Below are 17,424 nucleotides of genomic sequence, written 5' to 3' on the forward strand. Positions count from 1 at the left end.
GTGCAGGCTAGTGTAACCTTTACTGGGGAGTTTTAAGTCCCAAGAGCTAGCACTTCTCCCATAACTTTACTCTCTGTCCCAAAGGTAGAATCCTTTTTGTGGGGGGAAGATCTTGCTTATGGCTCAGGCAGTGGTGTGTGGGTCCCTCTCTCTGTGGTGATAGCTGCTATACCCCAGGGAATGAGATGCTAGGACAAACCAGGCAGAACAAGGTACTGGGTGTTAAATTAAACTGATTCTTTAACATGTAAATGAAAGCCCGGTTGTTCAATAAATATAACTTTATCTCAGGTATATGGGTAAAGCTTCTCATGCTGATTTTAACATGCACAAAACTCTCCCAGTGGGTCAAACGGGAATCCTATTGGAGAGGTCCCTCAAACACAGAAAGTTCTGAGTTCAGTTTATTCATGTTTGCCCAGCTTGTCCGTTCTCCATGGGGTGGAGATCAGAGTGTGAATGAATTCCCAGATCTTGATCCTGTTATGTTCGTGGACCCTTGGGCCGGCTGAGACTGCAGGTGTCGCGCTGTGGATACCCACAGTGGGTGTCGCAGCCGGGAGGCGGCGCTGAGGAGAGACTTCGAAGACGGCTTCACCACTGGAAGCCCGGGGTCCCCCCAGGAGGAGCCCGTAAGGACCCGGGCCTCTTGGTCTTAAATGGATCCTATGTGACCAAGGATCAGAAGAGCAGGCTGCTGAGGTAATCCAACGATGAGATGGCGCCCAGGAGGTCAGGAGAGACTTCACCCTTTGAAGCCCGAAGTCCCCCCGGGAGGAGACCGTGAGGACCCGAGCCACGGAGCGGCCTCGGAGGGAACAGGCAGGCCGCGCTGGGCTCGGCGCGCGCAGGTTGCACAAATGTGCACCCCCTTGCGTGCGCCGACCCTGGATTTTATAAGATACGCGCGGCTACGCGCGTATCTTATAAAATCTGGTGTACTTTTGTTCGTGCTGGTGGCGCGAACAAAAGTACCGGCGCACGTATTGTTTTAAAATCTGCCCCATTGTATAGAACTGGAAGTGAGGTAAATCTCAAACCGTTTTCAGAAGACTGTGTGAAGAGCTCAACCTGCAGAGGCGGTGGCTGGTAAAGTTGAAGCCCCAGACTGTCCCGTTACAGGGTGCGTTCGCCTGCTGCTTGTGTCGGTCTCCAGGGCTTGCCCCCGAGGGTGCGTCAATTATGCCTCAGTGCTAAGGGCTCACACATCCCATATCCATTCCAGTTCATTTGTGTTCAACATTTTTGCTAGCAATATTGTGGAAGGGCTATTGGGAAAGGTTTACCTTTTTGTCGTTGATATTAAAATCTGAAACAGGAAAGACACCCTACAAGATGTGGAAAACATGAGGAGGGATCTAGTGAAGACCAAGGAATGGTCTAAACTCTGGAAACTAAGATTTAATGCTAAAAAAATAAAGGGTCATGCATTTGAGTTGCAAAAACCCAGTGGAGCAGTATAGTATTGGAGGTGAAATTCTTCTGTGCACAAAACAAGAACAAGATCTGGGAGTGATCATATCTGATGATCTTAAGGTAGCCAAACAGGTTTTCAAGACAATTGCAAAAGCCAGAAGGATGTACCGGTGTTTAGGGAGAGGAACAGCAGGAAAAAGAATGTGATGCTGCTTCTAAATACATTTCTGGTGAGACCTCATTTGGAATACTGCACCTTGAAAAGGATATAAATCAGAAAGAGTTGGTGCAGATGGCAGCTAATAAAATGGTCAACGGTCTTCATCGTAAAGCATATGGGAACAGACTTAAACACTTAAACACGTATACAGTGGAGGAGAAGAGAGAGATGATAGAGACATTTAAATACCTCCAATGAATAAATGCAGAGGAGTCAGGCCTCTTTCAATCAAAAGGAGGGTCTGGAATGAGTGGTCATGAGATAAGGGTAAAAGAGGGTACCTCAGAAGCAATCAAAGGAAATATTTCTCTAAAGAAAGAATGATGGGCACATGGAACAGCCTCCCTGTGGAGATGGCAGAGATGAGGACATTACCAGAATTCAAGAAAATCTAGGATTTATGAGGGAGAGTAGGAGACTATAAAGCTAAGCAAGTGATGTGGCTGGGCAGACTGGATGGGTAATATGGTCTGTCTTCGTGTTCAATGTTTAAGATGTGTTTTTTGTCGCGACAGTGTTGGTTAATTGTTGTGTTATGAGTTGGGGTCAAATGCCTCAAAATTATTGATGTTTATTGTGAGGCTCATTTATGGGTCTATTTTATGGAATAATCTGATTATATCCCCAAAGAATTGTGGCAGGAGGCAAATGTTTTTAACTTATGGGGTTTGGGTTTTGTTTTGTTTTTTTTACAATAATTATGTTCATTGTTTTACATCTGTAAATTTGTTTGTTGAGTGGTCAGTTTATGCTCTGGGTGAATGTCATATATTTATTTTAGGTTTTATTTATAAGATCTGGTTTATGTTATTTGTTTTATTATGAGTTTACATTGTTTGTTTTACCTTGCTACAGCTTGCTTGGAGCTTTGTTGTATGAGCGAGACATACATTTAATAAATGAAAAGAAATAAATGAAGGATCAGCCCGCTATCCAGAAACCCATCCTATGAATAGACTGTGGCCCATTCCAGCCAGTGGACAATAGGAGGATGCTGGAATACAGGTTACATGTAAAATTAGGGGATGCTTTTCAGGAAGCCTGTGCAGTGGCAAGGTCCCATGGACCCTGGACCCTATTTTCAAAGGGAAACTACCCAGTTAGAATTGGGTATTCAAAGTACCCACAGATTCTGTGCCTGCTGCTTCCACAGGCAAAATTTTGCTGGAAAACAAAGTGTGTAGATATGGAAATCAAATATGTGCCCCTGGGAATGCATCATCCTTACAGTTTGGCTAAAAGTATGGGCACTATGGAGGCCCCCACACACTTTTAGGAGGGCTACGTGAGGGCAATTCTCAGACAGAAAAATTTATTTAGTTAAATTGCTATTTGAGTAAATTTAATTTAATTTAAACATTTAATTAATCACCTTTTCAAGCCAAGACTGCACAACATGATGCACAATCAATAAAAAGCAAAACAAAAACAAACCAGAAAATAACAGAATTATACCCATACAAAACAGAAACCATGGCAATATAAAACAAAAACAAATGGCTTTGAATATTCTCCTTCTGGTATTCTGGTATGAAAGCGCTAGCACCGAAAACAACATTACTTGTGAATCCTGGGGAGAATTGCATTCACAGAAAAGTTACTGCATTCTACAGCACGGTTAATGTTACTCTTCCACCCAGACCACTGCAAAGGTCACAGCTCATAGGCATTCACCCTTCTGACCGTAGCATGCATTCCCAAAGGCTTCAATGACTGCATACAGAATCAGAATTACCCCATTATAACTAGTGAAAGTCACAAAAATCCCACTCAATTGTGGGTCAGAAGGTAATGAGAAATATTGCTAATATACCTTGCTTACGGAGCAAATCTGAGGTCTCTTGTAGCCTCTCTGAGGTATCATCCAATCCGTCAGTGAAGACTAACAAAACCTGTAACAAAACATTATAAGCATGAGCTTCGGCCTAGTAAGAGAATTTTATGCTGACAAATCAAGGCAGTTTATTGCCCAGCCAGGTGTAAGTACACTCTTCTATAAATGATACATTTTAGACCTAGATGATGTGCGATACAGCTTACCCTGAAGAGGATTTAATGCGAGCAGCAGCATAGCAGCAATATTAGGAAACCTCCTTATATATACACTTGTCTTGAGCAAGCCCCTTGGCCTGGCTGTGCTCAGACTAACAGGCCGATGCAGTAATCTGTGCACTGGTTTTCAGTGTGCATTTTTAACACCCAGATTCATTTTTTTTTAACTCCCAATGCAGTAAGCTAATGAAATGCAAATGCATCAGGAGTTTAAAAAAAGCATGTCAAGAGTAAAATGTGCGTTTGGCACAGGTCAAATACACATTTTAACTCAGGAAAGGGGGGAGGCATCCTGACAGGCAATAAGTGATGGCAGCCACCGCCACTCAGCCAGATAAGTCAGTACATATCTGGCTGGCACAGGTGACTGTTACTTAGCCTGATAAGTATTTATCCAGCTAAGTAATGGCAACCTGCTCCAGATAGCCAGATAAGTAATGACTTATCGGTTATCTGGCAGCTGTTGCCTTCTGTTAGATAGCTGGATAAGTAGTGGCTGCCACTACTTACATGGATAGGTCAGTATTTATCTGCAGACATTTTTCAAAACTTTTTTTTTTAACACTTTTTCCCCTTTTTAGAGGTTTTAAGTGCCAACGTGGTAGCACTTGAAACTTAACTCTAGCTCTGACTTGGAGTTAAGTTTCCAGGATTAAAAATGTGCACATTGGGGAGTACTGCATTGGGGAGTACTGCTTAATGCCCTCATTTGCATTGGATTTCCATGCGAGGGTGCTAAGCAGTTCTCCCATTTAGAAATGTGCATTTTCTGTACACAAAACTTCTTGCTGCATCAGCAGTAAGCTTTGCACACAGAAAATGCACATAGAAATGCAGGCAGAAAGGTGTGTTTGGCTGAATGCATTTTTCTGCATCGGCCTGCGAGATTGTAAACTCTCTTGAGCTCTCTCCTCCCACGAATGCCTTGGAATGTGCATGCAAATTAGCCCTGTACCTTATGTGCACGCAACCGCTGACTCCACGACATGCTGAGACTCGGCACTGATTTTTTCATGGAAAACAATCCAAACACCGACAAAGTGCTCTACCTTAACAGTGTGGCCCCTGGGTGCCACTGAGAAATTGCGGAGTGTATAATATTTGAGAAGTTGGTGTTTCCTGTTATGGAAAACTGCTGGGGGTATTCTTAATGAGCTTGGAAGTGTTCCAGAAAATAATACCACAAAGGACTGAGTGTGAAGTTTTTTTCTGAATTTTTCCTGAAGTTGTGATTGCTACTATTTTGCTTTGACTGAAGATTCTTCTAATAAACTATTTTTATTTGAAGCACAACTTTGAGGTGGACAGTGTTTTTTTTTGGAGGTGCTTGGGTGAGTTTCCTTGGCTCAGTTTGGCCCTGCAGTTCATCTGTCCCCAGGCCACGACCCAGCTGAGACTGATGTTTTTAGAAGCAATGGAAGCCCTAGGATAGTCACAATTTGACTCGAAAGCCACCCATAAAGTAGGCCACACTCTAGACCTAATATTTGCTAATACCAGTAATTGCCTAATCAATACATCGCACATGATATTGCCCTGGTCTGACCACCAATTAATAAAGGCAGAAATAACATTCACCAACCAAATCCATAATAGTATAGAGAATAAACTTACTTTCACTTTCAGGAAAAAGACAGAGATGGAAGTACTCACTGAAGCAATAGAAAATAAGCTCCATGAACTAAATCAAACCAACTCCACATCGGCATTTGATTCCTGGGATAAGATAGTTAAAGACATAACTGAAAAACTTAGTCCTGTCCAGACGAAAACTATTAACAAAGATAGGGATAACTCCAAACTTAAGAAGCCCTGGTACAATGATGAATTAAGAAGCACTAAAAAGAACCCTAGAAAATTAGAGAAACAATGGTGGAAAAGCCCATCTGCTGAATCCCTAAGAAAATATAAATCCTTCCTTACAAAATACCATACACTAATCAATAAAGTAAAAAAAGATTACTATGCCAAACAGATTCATGGGGTCATATTCAATTCTAAATTGCTCTTTGATGTTGTGAAACATTTAATTAAAGACCAGACATCTGCCATCTCTAGAAACTACAACTTCACTTAGGCCTCTTGCAACAAATACGCCACTCTATTCTTAGACAAAACCAATAAGATGAAAAATCAGTTCCCTACCTATTCCACAATAAAAGAATCTGAAGACTCAAATGGCAAATGGTCCACGTTCGACAGAATATTGATGCTGGAATTAGTCAGATCATTACTAAAATTAATCCTGCCATTCACCCAAGTGACCCAATTCCAGCCAGTTCCTTGAAACAAGTACATGGGGGTCATCTCACAGTCAAACACAACATTAATTAACTTTTCTCTCTCAGAAGGAACTGTTCCAAATGGGTTAAAAAAAAAGCTGTGATAAAGCCAATCATAAAAAACAAGGCTGGTAGAATGGACGATTGTGACAACTATCATCCAGTATCCAACTTATTGTTCCTAGCAAACGTTCTTGAGAAAGCAATGTTTCCCCAGCTTGATAATCAACTGGAAGATCAAAATATTCTATTCCCAAATCAATTTGGATTTAGGAAACATCACTCAACCGAGACATTACTCCTCCCATCAATGGATTTGGTTCTACGAGGGCTTAAGGCAGATGAAGCTTACTATCTTGTGCTTGTTGACTTAACAGCAGCCTTTGACACTGTGGACCATAACCTACTATGCCATCAGATGAGAAACCCTGGGATCAATGAGAAACCCTGGGGTCAAATGGTTCTCTTCATTTCCATCTAACAGAACATTACAAATCAAACTGGGCAACCTTATATCTGACTCTTTCCAGTGTGATACAGGTGTCCCTCAAGGCTCAGCCCTCTCAGCAACACTTTTCAATATTTACATGCTGCCTTTATGTAAATTACTGATGAATCTAGGAAAACTTTCTTCTTTTACGCTGATGACATACAGTTTTACACACCACCCTCCAAATCATTTGAAAATATAGCCTCAATACTTACTAACCATATGAATGCAATACAAAAAGCATTTTTGCAGCTTAAATTAACATTAAACCCTTAAAAACCCAAATCATTTGGCTGAATAAAAACACTCCGATAGTTAAGACACCTGCCCTAGACCTGGGTAATTATCAAATAAACCCCTCAAATCAAGTAAGGGACTTAGGTATACAGATAGAAGAGAACCGAACAATGAAAATGCACATCAGTAAATTAATCAAGACAGGTTACGCCAAGTTGCGCATGCTACATCGGTTGAAACCATTACTAACTTTGCTGGAACATAAGAACATAAGAACTTGCCATGCTGGGATAGACCAAGGGTCCATCAAGCCCAGCATCCTGTTTCCAACAGAGGCCAAAAACCAGGCCACAAGAACCTGGCAATTACCCAAACACTAAGAAGAACCCATGCTACTGATGCAATTAATAGCAGTGGCTATTCCCTAAGTATAATTGATTAATAGCCATTAATGGACTTCTCCTCCAAGAACTTATCCAAACCTTTTTTGAACCCAGCTACACTAACCACATCCTCTGGCAACAAATTCCAGAGCTTTATTGTGCGTTGAGTAAAAAAGAATTTTCTCCGATTAGTCTTAAATGTGTTACTTGCTAACTTCATGGAATGCCCCCTAGTCCTTCTATTATTCGAAAGTGTAAATAACCGAGTCACATCTACTCGTTCAAGACCTCTCATGATCTTAAAGACCTCTATCATATCCCCCCTCAGCCGTCTCTTCTCCAAGCTGAACAGCCCTAACCTCTTCAGCCTTTCCTCATAGGGGAGCTGTTCCATCCCCTTTATCATTTTGGTTGCCCTTCTCTGTACCTTCTCCATCGCAACTATATCTTTTTTGAGATGCGGCGACCAGAATTGTACACAGTATTCAAGGTGCGGTCTCACCATGGAGCGATACAGAGGCATTATGACATTTTCGATTCTATTAACCATTCCCTTCCTAATAATTCCTAACATTCTATTTGCTTTTTTGACTGCTGCAGCACACTGAGCCGACAATTTTAAAGTATTATCCACTATGATGCCTAGATCTTTTTCCTGGGTCGTAGCTCCTAATATGGAACCTAACATCGTGTAACTACAGCAAGGGTTATTTTTCCCTATGTGCAACACCTTGCACTTGTCCACATTAAATTTCATCTGCCATTTGGATGCCAAATCTTCCAGTCTCACAAGGTCCTCCTGTAATGTAACAGAGTCTGCCAGTGATTTAACTACTCTGAATAATTTTGTATCATCCGCAAATTTGATAACCTCACTCATCGTATTCCTTTCCAGATCATTTATAAATATATTGAAAAGCACCGGTCCCAATACAGATCCCTGAGGTACTCCACTGTTTACCCTTTTCCACTGAGAATATTGACCATTTAATCCTACTCTCTGTTTCCTGTCTTTTAACCAGTTTGTAATCCACGAAAGGACATCGCCTCCTATCCCATGCGTAGAAGCCTCTCATGAGGGACTTTGTCAAACACCTTCTGAAAATCCAAATACACTACATCTACTGGTTCACCTTTATCCACATGTTTATTAACTCCTTCAAAAAAATGAAGCAGATTTGTTAGGCAAGACTTCCCTTGGGTAAATCCATGTTGACTATGTCCCATTAAATCATGTCTTTCTATATGCTCTACAATTTTGATCTTGAGAATAGTTTCCACTATTTTTCCCGGCACTGAAGTCAGGCTCACTAGTCTATAATTACCCGGATCGCCCCTGGAGCCTTTTTTAAATATTGGGGTTACATTGGCTTTCCATACTGTATTGCAAACTCTAATATTCTCAAACCTAGACTACTGTAACTCCTTACTAATAAGTCTTCCAGCAAGTTACTTAAAACCACTACAAATATTACAAAATTCCACAGCAAGACTCTTATTAGGATCTAGAAAATATGACCACATCTTACCCTCTCTGATGTAACTGCATCGGTTACCAGTACAATCCAGAATCTACTATAAAGCTCTAATGATAATATTTAACAATATTCATTACAGTAACATTAGCCTGTTAGGAGTGACACTACAACCCTGCAAACCTCAACGAACACTAAGATCTCAAAATAAAGGACTATAGAGTATTCCCACAATATGGAGCACACATTTGATGCAAATAAGAGATCGCGTGTTCTCAATCGCCGGTCAAACACTTTGGAATTCTCTGCCTGAGACATTATGTACTTTACCAGACAGAAAGAGATTTAAATGTGAGTTTAAAACATGGCTATTCAAAAATGCAATATAAATTAACTTAAAAAACATTGGAAAAAAGAGCCAAAAAGACAAGGGCAAAAGGTAGTCGAATCATGAAGATTCAATCAAAGAAAGAATGTAAGATTATCAAAACAACCCACCGAGTAAGAGGTGAAAACTATCATTTTGTTTTAATTTCTCATATTCATTGCCAAATGTTCTAGATCAATATGCACTAGAAAATTTCACTTGAATAGATATTAAGGCATGTCTGTAACTAATCATTATTTGTTTGTTGAATTATAACTAGTAAACCGTTGTGATCTACACATGGAACAACAGTATATAAAATGTCTAAATAAAAAAACAAAACAAAATCCTGTCTTTGGGTGAGTTCCCCAGGCTTCCCAAAGCTCAGAAGGTGACCTCAGATGGACGGGGGATGGGGGGGGGGGGGGGGTTACAACAGGAAGCAGGGTCCCAGAGTACCTTCACGTCTTGTTTTGCAGTCTGTGTCCTGGCAGAGGAATCCATCCATCTCTGTAGAGCTGGAGTGTACCTACAGACTTTGTGAGGAGGGATGTGAGTTTTTTTTCCATCCAGAAAAAGCAGGAGGAGGCAAGGGAAGTGAAATGTTGTCTATCACTGGATTGGTAATGCTGGCTCTTTGGACGGGAACTTAGTAATTATTAAAACTAAAATGCTTGCAGTTCAAAAGTGCTGGATCAACCACCACAGCTCCAATGATAACAAAAGAGCCAATGGCAGGCTGCGTCATCAGCCCAGGGGACATCAAGAGACAGCACAACTTGCAAGCGCTGTTTAACATTGCTCAGCGCTGTGGATACTGGCGGTAGTCCTACAGAGAGATCATTATGCTTTTTCCCAACTGAGCTCATAAAATCTCCACAGCAACCCTACTTACTTTCGCTTTGGCAGAAGGGGTACTGCTGGTTTTCTTCCCAATGGACTGCAAGAAGTCCACATTCAGAGAAGTGTCGACGGTGGACTGCACAGCTATGAACTTCCTCAGGATCTCTTCATTGTACTGTTCAAAGTCTGACTCAAACAAAGCTCTGCCATCTCGGGCAACCACCAGGTACTTGAACTTGATTGTGATGTGAGAGCCAGTGGCGCAGCAGATGTTGCTCAGGCTGGACATGCGGCGCAGCAGCTCGGCCAGATGTGCCTGCAGCTGCTGCGCTATACGCAGTGGTGACAGTTTCCCGATCCGCTCCGAAATGTCAACTGCTACAGAAATGTCTATGGTACAGTCTGCACGGGTGAGGAACAGGCAAAAAAAAAAAAAAAAAAGGTCAGCATCAGTGGTTGTCCATGACAGCAACAGCAGGGAATGTGATCGCTTTGATCCTGCTCGTTTAAAAATGAGATACATTATCTACAAAGTCTTTGCTTTTCCAGTTTTACTAATTTGTACCCAAAAGAACCTTGTTTTATATTATTTTACTGTTGGTTATTGCTCCTATTTCAGCAGGATTTTGAAGGCATAAACATCTGAAAGTTTCTGTGAAACAATACAAACTATGAACTGATTATAAATACAATGTGACTGCTAGTACCAGTATTCAAATGCTCTTATTTGTTCGGTGTGTGTGTGTGTGTTACATGGTTCCTGATAAATATTCTCTATAGCTAACATTTAGTTTCTCTTTAGCCATAGCATGGGCAAATTGATCTATCTATGTATAGATATACAAAAATATATCTATAGTATACATGTCCACATAACTAGTTAGATGCAGATATAACAAAATTTGTAATTGAATTTGATTCAGTACAAACTTGTGACCTACCTTTGGATTCTGATGTTCTGGAAGGAACATTGCTTTGGGATTTACTACCAGATTTTACACTTTCTTTGATCGCTCTACAACCGGTACTTTTTCCATGCCCTGTGCTGCAAAGACAATATTGGCCTGCCTCCCAGTGGAAATAAATGAACGGAGGTGATTTCCTCAACGTTGGTCACATAGTGTGCCCCATGCGGCCATTCCCTCACTAATGAGCATGACAGGTGCATTGCTGCAGTGGTGACTGTGGGGTGCAGCAGGGCTGGATTAAGGCCAGCTGATGCCCTAAGCATAGCCCAACAGTGGTGCCCTCCTGAGCCCTTCCATTGCTTAACTGACAAGACATTAAAACTCAATAAGTGCTGAAGGCGAAATAAGAGATTAAAGATTTGGTTTTCTTCCAGGCCGTCCCCCAGGTCAGACTCCACTAATATATTATACACTTTTTTTAACGTTATTTATTTAACATTAAATAGCAGTAAGCAATATAAGCAAATTATTTACTTAATACTAGAGGGCAACCGAAAAAATGCAAATCAACACTCTGTGGTGCGTCCCATCCCTTGGTACCCTATACATGTGCTGATTTTGATTAATGGTTAATCCAGGGCTGGGGTAGGGGTGGGAGCAGGTTTAGAAATAATTTAAGAAAAATGAAAGTACTTGTGATGAAGGGGAATACAAAAATCAAATATTTAATATTTCCCCTTCCCACGATACACGCCCATCAAATATCTTGGGTTGTGCTGTTAACCTGGCACATCAGAATGGCGATTTATGCCATCACACGTTCTAGAAAAATAACATATTAGCATGTAAACATTCGGTTCAATGATGTGTTCTGTTGTTGTGTTCTGTTTTTATTGTTTTATTTGTTGATATTATTGTAAGAAGTATTTAATGTTGTGTTATGCATTGCATGCACATCGCTTTGAGCGATTTTTAATCAGGAAAGCGAGAACAAAATGCTATTAAATCCATAAATATTGACATCATTATCCAGGAAGATAAGCTTTCAGGATAGTAGAGGGTTGAAAAATATTTCTTACTGCTTCACATCTAGGGAAGAACAAGAAAATATTGTGTATGCACCCCAGCTGTGGCAGCTCTAAGCTAGCAGATATCCTGTGGAAGATGAAGGGAGGGAGATATATGCCATGCCGAAGGCTGCTAACTTTGGCCTTCCGAGGGAACAGCACAGTTCTGAAGAAGCCCTGCTCCTTCACAGCAGGGAGCACCAATGCAGGCTTCAGTTTGGGATGCAGTTTCTGGGCTGCTGCCTTGTTAGGCACCCATGACACCTACCAGGGGGTGAAAAATGAAGGATGTGATATGGTGATAAGATGGCAATTGGAGCATGACTTTGTTAAAAAAAACAAAAACAAAAAACAGTTACTGCAAGTAAACAATCCTTTTATCTGCATTTACTAGGGGTGTACACAGGAAAAATTGTATTTGTTTTGTTTTATTTTTCTTGATTATTTTTTGATGCATTTTAAAATTTTGCTTTGTTTTATTAAGTGTGCAAAATCAATTTTATGTGCATACATATGGTTTCACATGTGCAAAAATGTATGTGCAAAAAATAACAAAATGAATGCACATTCCTAATATTTACTAACACATATATAAGGGCTTTTCAAATAGTTCAGAATGCGGCAGTGTGTGTACAGTCTGGGATCCATATACACAATCATATGTAACGGGTTCCCCATTTCAGTGCTTTATTTGTAATTAGGGAGCTATGGGTCCGGATCCGGGTTCAAGTATATTGTGGTTGTTCACTATCTCAGTGACCACTTCCCACTAGATCCCAAATCTGCCAGATAGTAAAAACTAAAAGCAGAAAAGCCAAAATTAATACCATTGGGAGAAACCTTGAGTCCAAATGGGCCCATCCATTCCCTTTCACATCCAGACCAGGGGTAGCAAAACAAAGAAACACTATAGGAGTCCAAAGTGGTGTTCAAACAAAAATAGTCTTTACTGTAACTTAAACAGAAGGATCCATGCCAGGATCACAAAGATAAGGATCAACATATATCCAGTGATCAATAAAAAAACAAATGGTTTCTCTGTCAATTCTTTGTCTAGTTACCTCCCTCCCTGCTCTTGCACCTTCATCCTCACCAGTGAGGGTGAGATAGCTAGAGTGTAGCACCAACATCCAACAGCAACAAGTGGAAACATTCCCCATTTCCAAGAAAAATATCCCAACAAGTTTCAACATGGAAAAAAACTTCAAACTGTAGTGCAAGTATCCAAAGCTGATGCTCTGGATTGTTCTCCTCCAAAGTCCGAACACTCTTCTCTGCCCTTGCTTAACTGGACGCTTGGGCAAAAATGTATCAAATCCCAGTCCTCACAGAGGGGGCAACCCTTCCCTTCAGGCCAAAAAAAAAAAAAATGCAAACATCTCCCATAGCAAAAATCTTTCCCTTCGTAGAGATTTTGGAGGAAACTCCAACAACAGCTCTCCAAACGTTTTTCTTCTCTCTCTCCCTCTCCCTCTCCGACTCCTTACAACCTTCCTCCAGCCTTCTTTCCACCTTCTCCCAACTGGGCATGCTTCCAGGTTTATAAAACCCATAAGTTGTCTCTTCCTGAAAAAGGTGGGGTTAAAGCAAAGGGAAGAATTCCCCAAAAAATCCCCCAAACTCCCCCTACTGCCCCTAGCTCAGGAAAAATATTAGTGACGGGCAAGGCCTCCATCACACACATTATCCTAGTGTTGAAACCACTGCATTGGCTGCCAGCAGCGTGGCGTATAAAATTTAAATTAGCAACGATTATACATATCAAGCACTTTATAATGAGGCTCCGTTATGTATTTCTAGTACAGTAAGAATCTATTGGCAGATGCATATTTTGCTTTCTGGTAGCCAGGCAAAGTTAGAAATTCCCTTGCCAAAACTGGTACATGAGGCTAGGGAATGGGCCTTTTCTGTGGCTGGCCCATTGTTTTGGAATACACTCCTGGATGATCTTCAGTTAACTGAAGATCTTAAGTTAAAAACAAGAAAAAAAAAGTTTAAAACTTTTCCTTTCCAACCAACCTTTTGCTGTGATTGAGTAATGTTGAAGTTCTAGTGATTCCCAGTGCAGGAGATAATCATCTATATGCGACAGAGGGCTTCACCCTTTGCTAGGGATTTTCCTAATCACTGGGAGATTTTTGCATTTTTGGTCCTTCCCCCATCTTTTGGCCATTCCCTTTCTTGGATGGGCCTAAGTCTCTTTATAAGAGGAGACCATTTTGTCTGGTGGAGAGTCTTGGAGTTCAGGAAGATGTTTTGAGGAGGTGCTCCTAGGCTTAATGGCTCACCAAGTGGAGAATTTTGTCTGAGAATTGTTTGGGGATTTTTGTAATCTTGACTAGTTCCCAGCAGGAGAGCTTTCTCCCTTTTCTGGAGGGGCTGGATTTTCCAGTCATCTTACCCCTGCATCCAGTTAACAGTAGGGACAGAGACAGCTGGATTTGAAAAAGTATTTTTACCCACTTTTTGAAGAAAGGAGAGTTTTATTTCAAGTTTTTTTTTTCCTCCTCCTGTACAGGAGGATAATTTCCCCATCCTGCAATAGAAGGGCATATTAGACACTGATTCAGATCAGAAGAGGAAATCTAGAAGAAGGTGCACCATAGATAAAGAAACTGTGGCCCTTGGAGTTGTTATTCTTTTTATGTTAATGATTTTTTCCATTCTGGCATGGATTTTATTTTTAAGTTGAAGTAATCTGTTTTTGTTAAACACCACTACTAGTCTGCTGTATTTCTCCATGTGTATCCTGTCCTAAGATCTTCTAAAGTGAGTAACCCTGAACTATGACTGAGAAGGTGTTTGAGAGTGATCAACTGTGCTTTGGGATCCCCCATTGCACCAATGTTCTCAGAGCTTTATGCCTCCTCTCCGCTGGTGGAACCCCAGCATCCCAGTGGCTACAGTTGTTGTGAGATGGCAGAAAGAATTAGAGGTCTGGGACATTGAAGAGAACTGGGAACTGTGTGGCCTCTTTATTGAGTCTATACAATGAAGAGAAGGTTACATTTTGTTTTAAGGAACATTTGTTTTTAACTATGAATGTTTTTATGTAACTCATCATGAAATGTGGATGTGTGGAGGAATACATGTATTTCTCTCTCTCTCTCTCTCTCTCTCTCTCTATATATATATATATAGATATATTTATACATAATCCTAAATAACATGAATAATTTAGAAGGTGAATGATACAGAATATTATCTTGCAGAGAAATTAATATTCCCCAGCAGTTATTAAGTGATGATATTGCAAGTGCCATCAATGTGACCTCTCCCATAAATCCAATTGGCATTCAGGCAAGGTACAAAACTAAGCCCACGCTACCATAAAGCTTACCTTCAGTAGGCTGATCACTTGGCTCACAGATATCATGGACAATCTCTCTCTTTATGGTTTCCAACACTTTAAAGCTTGTAACTGTGTGCACATTCTTGGTTTTGCCTGCAATCTGAACAAGCTCAAATGAGTTCTGAAGGCCAATGCCAATAGAAAAGATGTTGATGTTTTCGTTACGCAGAGCAGCTGCTTCTTCATCCACTGTATCATTGGACTGTCCATCGGTGATCACCAGCAGGTACTGCGGGACATTTTGGTTTCTACGGCTACCATAAGCAGGCTCAAAAAACCTTTTGACAAATGCCAGTGCCTTGCCAGTATAGGTGGTCAATTTTAGTTGGACAATCTCATCAATGCGTTTCGTTATCGCACTGCTTGAGGCAAATTCATTCAGGTAAAATTCCTTTTGAGGATCTTTGCTGTACTGGGCCACTCCTATCTGGATTTTGTCCTGAGCAATGGGAAAACTCTCCACAATCTCTTTCATGAATGTCTTTATGATGGTAAAGTTCTTTGCTGTGATGCTTCCTGATCCATCGACCAGAAATACTATATCAATCTGTTTCTTTTCACAAACTGGATGGGGGGGGGGGGGGTAGAAGAGAGGGAGAGGGAGAGAAAAGACAAGGGAGAAGATTAGTATTATTTATTAATGCAAACTCAGAAGAGGGTGTTCTTTGATCTTCTATTGCTAAACTTTTTGAGGACCTACTTTTTCATGATGCAGCAGCTAATGAAGGCAAACCGCCATCTCCCTCAACCCCCTCCCCAGTTTCCTTGGTCAACCTAATGGCTCAGCAGCAGCACTGCTGCAAGCGGGAACCCCAGAGCGGGTTCCCCAATCTGACTCCTGCTCATGGGGCCAGAAGGAACCAAGGGCTTGCCTGAGAGCCGCATCATTGGGACAGATCTAAAGCACACGTACAGTGCGCGTTCCAGATCCCTCGTCCTGTGGATTGACACTGTGACATTAGTAAAGGGAGGGCAGGGGGGACTAACGAGGGGAAAACTACCCAGCCTGGGATTCACACCCTGTCGTAAATGGATGTAAGCAGGTTGGGCTGGAGGGCCAAGGGTTAGAAGAGGTTAGCAAGTCAGATTTAAAAGCTCCCAAATGCACTGCACAGTGCACCCTTCATTTCTGCTTCTCATTTGTAGTAGATGTAAGTACAAAATACAGTGAGCGATCAGATCTTAGGCCTACAGCCAGCTTTTACTGAAATCGTCATGCTGCAGCAGGAGCAGGCATACAAAAACTCTAACAACGTGGTAAAGTAAAGACATCTGACTTTTGTCAGGTACTTTTTTTTTTTTTTTATTTCTTGTGAATTTTCACAGCCTGAATTCTTTGGAGGAAGCAAATGCAGTTCCTGCTGATTGACCTTTTAGCTCTGCAGTAGGTTATTTCCATTACAGTTAGATTAGCTGGGAAAGCTTATTCTTACAAGTTTAAAAAATTCAAAATGTTAGGATTTTTTTTTTTTTGGCAGTCACAGCAAGAATAATATAATGTTTCTCTGTTCTGCACTAGAAGATAATGAAGAACAGAGAACTCCTTCAACTTGCAGCAACTGTATTACAGCATAAAGTGGTTAAGGTCATTTGCGAGGCACGTTAGAACTATACCATGTACGGTATTGAGTGCTACACCAGGCAAAGCAAGACAAAGACTCACCTTGCTTTGATGTATTGCATACGACATGAGAGATGTTTTCATGTAAACTTTCTAAGCCATTGTAATTCTCCACAAAGAACCATCTATCAGGCTGTCCAGCAATCAGCTGAAGCTCATCCTTGTTGGCATCTCCTACTCCAACAGCAAAAACAATAATGCCTTCATCCTTCAAAGACTGTGTTGCCCCTGGCAGCCTGGGCTTGTCATCACGTGTGGTTGCCCCATCAGTAATGAGCACCATGATCTTGCTGACACCAGGACGACCACCATAATCTGGAGCAAACCGCTGCTGGGTATAAATCAGAGCCGTTGCTGTATACGTGAATCCTTTCACTCGCTGCAAATCAAATATGGCCCGACGGACTTCAGCTTTTGTGGAGTAGGTGTTCAGTAGGAACTGCTGCTCAGGTGTGGTGCTATAGACGACAGCCCCAAACTGAACATGCTCTCTTCCTACCATTGAATCATTAACCACAGCCTCCATGAATCTTTGCATCGTCAAGAACTGTGCAGCCGAGATGCTTACTGATCCATCCACTAAAAATATGATATCGGCCACTTCCGATCTTTTGCATGCTGTTAAAAAAAAAAAAAAAAAGCAAAAACACAAAGTAGCTTTATTATTGTTCAGTCTATCTTATTCTACCAATGGCAATATTTTTCCCTGCC

The 17,424-nt window shown here is 41.2% G+C and overlaps 1 protein-coding gene across 1 annotated transcript in view; it reads right to left on the reverse strand.

Annotated features, from left to right (window-relative positions):
* Positions 1 to 17,424, reverse strand: part of COL6A6 (collagen type VI alpha 6 chain) — a 339,806-nt gene that overhangs the window by 143,918 nt on the left and 178,464 nt on the right. The window contains 4 exon segments of the mRNA XM_029589350.1: positions 3,450 to 3,528; positions 9,818 to 10,167; positions 15,081 to 15,656; positions 16,756 to 17,331. Of these exon segments, the coding sequence (XP_029445210.1) occupies positions 3,450 to 3,528; positions 9,818 to 10,167; positions 15,081 to 15,656; positions 16,756 to 17,331 (1,581 nt within the window).

The sequence above is a fragment of the Rhinatrema bivittatum genome, chromosome 2, assembly GCF_901001135.1.
Source record: "Rhinatrema bivittatum chromosome 2, aRhiBiv1.1, whole genome shotgun sequence".
Lineage (NCBI taxonomy): Eukaryota > Metazoa > Chordata > Amphibia > Gymnophiona > Rhinatrematidae > Rhinatrema > Rhinatrema bivittatum.